The 10,211-nt window shown below is 41.0% G+C and overlaps 1 protein-coding gene across 1 annotated transcript in view; it reads left to right on the top strand.

Moving 5' to 3' along the window:
• SNX7 (sorting nexin 7) overlaps window positions 1-10,211 on the top strand; it is a 24,579-nt gene that overhangs the window by 4,978 nt on the left and 9,390 nt on the right. The window contains exons 5-6 of the mRNA XM_009333758.1: window positions 831-1,030; window positions 4,538-4,624. Of these exons, the coding sequence (XP_009332033.1) occupies window positions 831-1,030; window positions 4,538-4,624 (287 nt within the window). The remainder of the gene's footprint in view (window positions 1-830; window positions 1,031-4,537; window positions 4,625-10,211) is intronic.

Below are 10,211 nucleotides of genomic sequence, written 5' to 3'. Positions count from 1 at the left end.
TATCCTCCAGGGGGTTTTTTTTGTCCAATTAATCTCAAAGTAAACATTACACTCTTCATGGCACATCTGCTTTGCATCTTTTCTTGGACGTTTCTTCATTATAAATTCAGTTGTGATGAAATTGTGTTTTCAATACACGACCAATGTGTTCACAGTACCCTCCTGTGAACGTGCAGCTTCCAGGTCATATCCAGCCTTGCCCAAGTTTAGTCCTGCCAAATGGCACAGTGAATTCTGGACCTTTTTCTTTCTGCTTACAGATTATCACTTGGCCTAGAGACATAAGAGATAATTAATAGGATATCCATGTATTTAGATTAATAAAAACTACTAAAGGAGATGAGAGAACACCTGCAGAACTGGAGTGAACTTCAGTGTGTCTTCTGCAGCTTCTGGGACATACCAAGTTTTAATAATGGGATTCGGAGCATTACTGTAGCAGAAGAATTCAGGGCAGTAGAAGCAAGTCAGACCAACCGCTGCCCGGGGCTGCTGTGGCTCGTGTCCCTCTGTATGAAGACAACACGAAGTAATTCAGATCGTTGGGCGAACTGAATACAACCCACCAGGTCTAAGAGTGTATCTGTCCTTTTAAATGACTGGGGCATTTTTGCTGATAGGTTTCCAGGAACTACTTAATTACAATGCATTCATTGATTAGTTTATTCATAAACAACAAACTGCAGTTTACTTCTCTTGGTCATTTGAGCAAATTTAAACATTAGCCTCAGTCTCTTGCTTTGTTCAGAGCAAATACGAGGTTGCAATTAATATCACTTAGACATCTATTAATGAACAAAAGACTAATGTATGTATATGTTCCTGTTAAGAGTATTTTAATGAAATGAAGGAATACAGCCCTGTCCACACACTCTGGTCAGCATCGGAAGAAGATATAGCAGACTCCCTAAAAGGTGTTGCCAGCTGCATCGACAAGTGTTGCAAGGCTACGGAGAAGCGAATGGCAGGGCTCTCGGAAAACCTGCTGCCGATTTTACATGAATATGTTCTCTACAGTGAAATTCTGATGGTAAGGTTTCCTTAAGGATTGCTTATGGCTGTATATAAAGTTTGGCTTAGTCCGGTGACAAACACTAGAAGAGAGTTTGCAACTGTTGAAAATGATTTTGCAGTCCCTCTATTTACTGTTGTTACTAAATGTGCACAGCATAGGATAGCTGTCCGTTAGCAGGGAATCCGGTTGGTCCCGTTTCCCTTGTTAATCGGGCAAGAGGCACCCCTTCCAGATGAGAAGAGCTTGATAGTTTTGCATGGCAGGCAGCCCTTGGTAGCTGGGCTAAAGCGTGTCTGGTTTTGCCATCTTCAGAGAGCTCCGCATTGTAGCAGAGAAGCGGGAACATAGAAAGGTTTGGGGAACAGCAGCTGAGAAGGACCTCCTCTGACACTGCTTGAAACATGAACTCACCGAGTAACAGATTGTGTGGGGGAGAAGGAATGGAGAGGTTTTTCCCTTTCTAGATGTTCCTAAACTACGTTTTCTTTTTCCAAACAGCAGGGAACTTCCAGCCCCTGTGCCGTTATATAAGCACGTGTTAGTCTTTGCCGTAAGCTGATGCTCTCAGTTCCCTTTATGTACGTATTTTTCTTACACTTGGAGAGACTGTAAAAAATCAGACTTCAGAATTGATAAACTCAGTGCTGATGGATATTCAACATAATTAAGTAACTGAATTCAGCATGTCATAATTCCAAATCTGCTTCCAGAAAGCCACAAAATGTGTACAAACCCCTCTTTGTCTAGGTTTTGAGCAACGCAAGCTGCAGTATCTGTTCTTGCCTCTCTGCTGGGAACCCAGCTCCTGCTGCAGTGGTTTCTGAGAAAGGGCTGAGAGTCTGTTACAGGCCATGGGTAGAGCATGACCCAAGTTAACTCGGCCTTTGCTGGCACTGTGCAGCGCGCTGCCAGTTTCTCAGTAAGGCTTAGCTACTGAGAGCTTAAGAATTACTGCTGCAATGACTGCTGTCTTTAAAACCAGCTTCACTGAAAGAGGGGCCGTACAAAATGACCTGTATCTCACCGGCCTCATTATTTACGTGTACGTGCAGGTAGATGGAGGTAGGTACTGCTTTGCTTAAAGGTCTGAGGAGATTACCATCCTAGCAATTGCAGGTCTTCTTCCTCTCCCCCACTTCCAAACTTATTTTTCAGAATTTCTAAGTCTGTTACCCATGAGCCATCCCAGCCTTCATGCTATTGAAGAGATGCTGCCTGCCCATTGCCTTCTAGTCTGCAGCCTGGCTCACCCTTTCTCAGGTGTTCTCTTTTGTCCAGAGCACAGAGAGGTTTCTGTGGTCAAACCCCAGAGTGGCTGCCTGGCTCTTCATGCGCACGTTACAAGTGGCTGTTGCCCGTTGCTTTTTTTAGTGCTTGCAGTGTTCTTGATACTGTCCTGGTTTCAGCTGAGGTTGAGCCGCGACGATGCAACTCTTGCAATGCAGCATTAGGCTGTAATTCCTGTCCGGCGGAAGATCTTCCTCCAATAGCTCATTCCTGTTCTACAACTGTTCTTTTCCTTTCATTCGCCATGGATTTTTATTTTACCTACAGTTTACTTCCCTCTCGCAGCTTGGAGAAGGAACTACTAGTCAGAATAAAAACACAATAGGGGAAGTCACACAGTAGTAAAACCTGCTTTCAGAGGTGTGTTTAACCCCTCATCACAGGGACCTTTGTGCGGTGCCGCCAAGATCATGCGCAGATGTGCAGAAGGCGGTGTGGTCAATACAATACAATCCTTGTATTTTCCAGTCTTGGGAGTTCAGCCTTGAACTGGGGAAAGAGATGAATTCATAGCTAAAATATTTACATCTGGACTGGCTCCTTCCTAACTGACTCACAGAACAAATCTGGGGAGTGCAGAGTACTGCTGCGCCTCAGGGTACAAATTGCAGCAATAAATTGGTTATGGGTCCACATACAATTATTTGAGGGTTTTGTGGCAGGCTACCATTAAATATTGCACCAAAAAATTGTAAACATATAATAATATGTTTTAAAAACACAGTCCCTCTGTTTGCCATTAGAAGTCAGCACTTGTCTATGGTTGTAGCACATTAATATTAAAATCATTGGTTTTATCTTGTAATTTACGGAGTATTTGTGATGAATTTTACAAATAGCCATTAAAACAGTTTTAAAAGAGGCAAAAGAAATAGTAAAAAAGAGAAAGCATTTGTAATATGAAGGAAAGCTGTTCCAGACATATTTGTTTTGCTTCTATGCTTACAGCTAAACATTTTCTGTATTTGTCTAACCAAAAGATATTCTGAGCTATTCAAACATAGATTTATGAGCATTAGTATGTATTGCTAATCTATTACTCAGAATTGTCCGAAGTCAGGTTTACCAATTTTTCTAGTGAGTACCTGTTCAAAGAGAAACGTTGAAAAATTATTTGAAAATTAACCTCCTAAATTATTCTATTGTATTTGTTGAAGTGACAAGATTCCAAAGAGAACTCAGTCAAATAAGACAGCTAGAGAAGGTAAAGCTACTTGTGCCCTGTGCTGTTTCAACATGCTCTATGCTAGAGGTGAATACTGAAAATCTCTTTAGTATATGCAGAAGAAGCAGTAAAACCAGTTGTGGCAAGGTAATGTAAAAGCAGGTTTTGAGATTTGTAATTATATATGTCCTGCTTCTGATTTTCTTTTTTTAAAAGGACTAAAGCCTTGCAACATGTCTGCGGGATAAGCACACCGGAGTGTGCTTTTACAGATAGGAAACTAAGGCAAAGAGAAATTTGTAAGGCTTCCTCAAGGTCACAGAGCAAATGAGCATCAGAAATGGAAATTTAATCTATAATGCCATTCCTGTTTTGTAGTTTAACAAGTAACGTTCCTTCCCCTTTCTAATTATTTTTTGACATTATGCTAAAAATCCAATACCTGATAAGACAGTATTAAAGGAGGAAATAATTACCTATGCTGAAAATAAGCACATATATCAATATTAGAACATCTATTATTTTTATGATAATTTTATCTGATTTTACTGAACTATGCTTGGCACTTACAAAATAATATTGAAAGTTACAAGTCGCAATTTCAATAATGCCTGGTATACCATTTTTAGTCATTTATTCTACTTGATATTGTAACTTTTACTCAAAGAAGATACTTTTGTTCATGAGATGTGGCAAACTCATGTTGCTGTTTTCAAATATGAACATATAGTAAGTTTAGCTGATACTAAGTAAACTGCTGATGCAGTTTTTCTCATACAACTAGCAATGATACTGCTGCGTATGGCAGATTCTTGCGGCACTGATATTGGATTTACTACGGTTCATGAAAAACACATAAGATAAAATACAGGTATTGAAAAATAATCTTCGCTACATTATTTTAAGATTTTTTTTGAGGAAAGTACATGTATCATGTCGAAATTATTACATGGCATCATTCTGTGATCTTGCTGAATTTATTAAATAGCCAAGTTGTTTGATGGTTTTCTGAATGGATGGCTAAAATTTGGTGTGGTTTACTTCTTTTTTTTTTTCTCTTCTATATTAAGGGTGTTTTGAAAAGGAGAGACCAAATTCAAGGCGAGCTCGACTCCAAAGTTGATGCTTTAGCCAATAAAAAGGCAGAAAAGGACCTGGTGAGTATGTCCAAGAAAGGTGAAATCTTCCAGGCCTTATTCTAACTGCAAAAGATGATCCCCTGAAGAAAGCGTGTCCTCTGAAGCCATGCTTTCTCTATAACGGTGTCTCTATGATTCTCATAGTTACTCTGAAAAGGTTTGGTCTTTGTAGCTATGTGTGCCAGGCAAAGGCAATCACGAGATAGATGCAAAACTTCAGTAGATAGGCTGCTGGAGCAAAGGACTAGTAATAGGAGGCGACCACTGTGCTTTGTTGACACAGACTGTACCGCGGCTTATTATTAGCATTTCTGTTTACTTCCACACCGGGAATTAGAAGAAAGTAAGCCTTGCTGCACTGCTCTTGTAGCTGCTGCTCCATTGATGTAGGAGAGGGAGAGGAGGTGGTCAGAATGAGCAAAGCCGTTCATTAAACTTATTTAAAATACAAAGTTCTGGGTTCTGTTCTTCCAGGTTTCTGTCTTATCTGGTTGGGCCCAGGGATATTTTTTTACTTCCAGCGTGACGACACCATTCATACTAGTGAAGTTGGAGCGTAACTGGTAGCCCAAGGGCGTAGGCGTGCCCAAACCCATCAGCGAGGCTCAGCGGGCCCATTAAAAGGAACTTCTGGGATGGGCATTGGCATTTCCAAAATTTTCGATTGTTTAACGCTCCAGCCTAAATAATGTCCTTTTAGCACAGTGTTAACACAAAGTGTTATACACTGTAAATAATATATTAAAATGACTAAATAATAATCACTGTAACTTTTTAGTACATCAAAGGAGAAAGTCCTTGACATTTCAGATACTTTTTATTAGGGTTGTGGTAATTAGCTTTCATGTAAAGATGAGCTGTTTAGATAGTTTTTGGCACTTGAAATGCATATTTTTATTTGATTTCTTGTCACTGAGCTGAATAAATAAGAATATATTATCACTGTCTGATATCTACGATGGCTGTGGTATATTTTGTAGCAATTCGCCTCTGTGTACCGCAGTGGGACAGTAAGTAAATACCTCAGAATATTGTTTTTTCCTGAAGTAGAAATTCTGTTTACTTATACTGTCCTCTCATTTCCCTGCCTTCATGTTCTCTAATCTGTTGTTGTTTCTCTACTTCCTCTGCCGCTTCTCCTGTCCTTTGTCCTTAGTTTACGTGTAAAGTTTGAAGCTGTTATAAAATGCACGGAGGACGGTAAGTTGGAGAAGCCCCCTAGGCCGGGAGTTGGGGTAGCAATGGCAGGTCCTAGTCCTCCGCTGGCGGCAGGCCACCGTATTCCCATGCCGCCTTGTGAGGGCACTGGCAGACCCGCTGCAGGCTCCTCCTGTAGCCTGCCCGTGTCCCCCGCGCCCGCAGCCATGGGTGCCCCGCGTGCCGGCAGCACGCATTAGTTGCACTGCGTGTAAAAGCGCGGTATATATTAAGAATGATCCTTATGGGTCCCTTCCAACTTGAGATATTCTATGACTCTATGATGCTAAGAATTTATTCTGACAGAAGGGAGTGTTATACGTCATTGCGTGAGTTATTTGTAGGCAGCTAGCTATATCAACTTTTCAACGTTGCGTCCCTTTTAAGCAGTACTTCCCATTTGTATGGTTGGTTGGCAGCCTGCTAAAAACAGTTGCATTTGCGCAGAGCGATTCAGCGATGAATTGCAATTTCATACAGCTTGTTTAGCAGCTAGTCTTAACTGCTGTCCACCGTAGGGAAGGCAACATTGCTGGGCAGGACATGGTCTTTTCAGAACGTATTTCTGTTATAATCTGATGGAGTCCTCAGACAAGGTGCATGCACTCTCTTTTCCTGAACTGTTACAGAAAAAAAGGAATATTTTTCCCTTTAGCATAGTATTGATCACACCATGTTGATTTGATATTGACAATGGTTTACTCCATAATGAGATGTTTGTACTTGCTTCCAGTAAAGTTTTGAGATCAGTTTGCACAACCTCGTCTTTTTTCACCATTTCTGTGTTTCCACAACTGTGTTTACAGTTTTGGTAAAAGCCTTTAGACAGTGTGATTACCCAGGTGTTCAGATCTTTGCTTTATCTTTCCAACCCCTCTATTTCTTACTTATTTCAAAAAATGCTGTTTCTGAGAGCCTGATTCTCCTTGCAGTCTCACGAGAGCAGTGAAACAGATGTCTGTTAGTCTAATCTGATCATGAAATCCTGTGTTCTCTAATTGAGTGGCAGCTGTATCCTGAAGACTTTTCTTAATTAGAAGTTGAAGGCTTTTTCTATTAATGGTAGTTTGGCCACAGAGAATGGTGTACTGCTATTTTTAACCATTCAAGTAACTTCTAACTGTTTTCTTAACCAGTTTTTTACTGTGTTTTAATTTTTATTCTGTGTTGAGATATTTTGCTGACACTTCTAACCAGGCTGATTTCAGAATAAATGGTGGTCATAACACGGGTACTGTTACTGGAATTGGTGTCAAACACTGAGTTTGGCTGTATTTGCACATTTCTATTCCTAAGCAGAACTCATGTAGCTTCTAATGATCTCATAGATGTCAGATTGAACTTGTCAGTGCAATCTAGTAGCCAGAAATTCTGCTGACAATGAGTGGCATGAACTCTAATCTCATTTGAAGTACATTTCCACCATAGATAAGGAATCTCAGACTGTCATTAGAGCTGATAAAAGGCTGTGAGATCTTTAGCATTGGTCACGGCAAACATTAAATGATTTAACAAACAGGAGGTTATACAGCAGGAGAATACAAAACATCCCCAAGGTCAGTGCAGCTGAAATAGGCTAGAATTGCAAATTAAACTTTACGAGATGTCAGGCTCATTGGCTGGGAAAAAATGTTTTCTTGAGCTGTGCTTCTGCCACCGGGCTTTTAGAAAGCTGCTTGTGGTGCTGCTTAAAAAGCCAAAACCTTGTCTCCCACTCCAAAATGTAGTCCACAAAGAAGGCAGTTGTTCAGGGTATGGAAGGTTTGAAGACTGTGATTCTGGATGCAGGCTCTGACAGAGATATTTGGGAGGACTTTGGTGTCCTCCTGCTTATCTAGACCTTTCTTACTTCCAGAACTCTGGCTGTAAAGATGGAGTTTGTGGCTCCGTTGCTTCCATGCTCCATTCCGAAGGCATACACAGCAATGCTAGTGCATCCCTCTGTGGTTTGGGAGTTTTTAACAGTTTTGGTACCGCCACTAGCGCTAATAGTAATTCTGACAAAAGGTTGGTATAATGTGCTCTGACAGAACCAGATAAGCATTAAATGCTAACTTAAGGATTCTAGTGTTCAGGCTTGAAACTAAGTAGTAAAGAGATGAAATGATGAATCTATCACATTCTGAATATATCTTATGTTTTAGCTCCAGGCTAAAAAGGGTTAGGATAACCAAGCTGTAGGATTAATTCATGTAGCAGATAGAAATTCGTGCTATTTTGCATATTGAGATAGTGAATGCTGTGTCACTTACTAGGTAATTTGGCTACTGGGCCAAGTCTCTTCAGCTACAGGTCGCGCTGTTCACGTCTGGTAGTGCTCTGCCCTAGCAGTGTCTGGCTCCCACCTTCCTGTCCCGTGGTCCGGTGTCTGGTTAGCACGGCGCTGTCCTTCTCTGGGGATCACTGACGTGAGATTTAATTTATCACGCTGGCTGCCTCAGTGAGATCAATCTAAGAAAATGGATTCAGAATCATACTTAATTTGCAGGATAAATTGTAACAATATACACCTTGTAAATGAGGAGCACACTAGGTAGAAGTTTTTGTCGAGACCAAGCCATTTTTCTTTGATTCCTGCTGTCATGGCAGCTGCAGAGGGTGGCATTTATGTTTCTTTTCAGTTGTGACAAAGTCGATCTTAAACCTCTCTACTTGAGATGATGAAGTGTGGCGTAATGCTGTCTTTAGACCTTAAGTCCAACCCTTGCCTTGATACAACACACAGTTTCTTTTGGGCTTTAGAGGGTGATGTTTGAACCGCATATCCAGGCAGGGACGTAGAACAGAGTCTGCCTGTCCGCATCGCGTTGTGACTACACCATGGAAGAAATTCGTAGTTCCTAGAAAAGTCAAGACAAAAACAAACTGTAAAATAAATGTCTTAAAGATGTGAAGAATGAGATAAGGGGAAGCTGCTGCAGCCAGGACTTCTAAGTCGGCGAAGTTCTTTACGTGTGTAGCCTAGCTCATTCCCATATAGGGATTTTTTTCTTGCAAAAGCAGAAAATGGATTCAACTGCCTTTCCTACTCTAAATCATCTAAAAATATTCAGTTTTCAGTATTCTGTATGCATTCATTTTTGGTATTTGAAGGAAAGGCAATTAATTTGGGACATGCCCAAGACACCGAATCCAGCTGCCTGTAATTCCTTTAAAGGTAATTTCCCCACATTTAAACTTTGGATTAACCTTTTCATATTGAATACAGTGTTGGTAGTTGGAATTACCCTTGTCCATAGTTTGATTACTGGTCTGGCTAGATAATTGAACATGGGCTTTTCAGTAAAGTAGAAATAATATTTTGCATTTTGTTCTTGAGTAATAACCCGTATTTCGTTCATCTAGAAGTGTGGCAAGGAAAATCAGTGTAGAAATCAAGTCTAACTAAAAATGTTTATGCATCTGTGTATCGTGGAATGTGGAGAAAATCCATTCAGATGAAATTTTCAGTTTTACTAGCTAAGGAGTTTTTGGCTACTTTAAGAGCTGAAGGATTCTAGTATGTCAAACTGAGTTGGGATCCGTGGTTTGTGAATTAAGCGTTGGGCTCAGTTTCTGTGACCATTTCAGCCAGTGCTGCTTAGTTAATTTCTGATGGCGGCAGCACTGCCGGCTGTTGCACTGGAACGCTGTCCTCCCTGCATGGTTCAAGCTGGAAAGCCAAGACTTTGCACATCCTGCTCTGAATTTTGACATTTCTGCATTCTGCCAAGAGCCTAAGCATTCCTTGGAAGTCCTGGAAGTTAATCCTGGAATCCTGAAGTTCATATCAATGAAAGCACCGGCTCTGCAGAGAGCACGAGGAGCTATCCAACTTTACAGGGGTGTTGTATGAGGAAAAAAACAATTTGCCTGACAGCAGAATACAAGGAAGGAGAGGAAGGTGTATGGGACCTGAGTTGCAATGGAAACAATACAAGGAGGTTAACTTTTCCTGCTCGATGTCCCTCACTGGTGGTGTTTCTGCCTGACCTCCCTCCCGCTGCAGGCAGTCGCTGTGCAGTCCCAGCAGATGAATTTGCACTGGAGCCGCAGAAGACGTACCTCCTTCTGTGACTGGGTGCCAGCCAGAACCGACACAGCTGATTAGTAAATGACAATAGGTGACAAAATTATTGAGAGGACTAGAAGACTCATTAAAGAGAGGGCCTTTGTCCACTTACTCATTCCCATTAGCTGAAAAGTCACTTTGTGCATCTACAGTAACTAGAAGAAAATAATGTCTGTAGAGTAGCCCTCAAGGTTTTTTGATCCTAGATTGCAGTTTCTTCTCTGCAGAAGTCCTCTGGTTTAATTTCTTTCTCTGCTTCTGTATTTCTCTCTCTCTCACGTGGTCACGCAGAGGTTAGTTCCACAAGAAAAGATTGCCAGGTGACAGGCAAGAAATCAGAAAGTTTGTGCTTTTGAT

Source organism: Pygoscelis adeliae, unplaced genomic scaffold (genome assembly GCF_000699105.1).
Source record: "Pygoscelis adeliae isolate BGI_AS28 unplaced genomic scaffold, ASM69910v1 Scaffold10, whole genome shotgun sequence".
NCBI classification, from domain to species: domain Eukaryota; kingdom Metazoa; phylum Chordata; class Aves; order Sphenisciformes; family Spheniscidae; genus Pygoscelis; species Pygoscelis adeliae.
The sequence above is the reverse complement of the archived record's forward strand: the minus strand, read 5'-3'. Positions and strand labels throughout refer to the sequence as shown.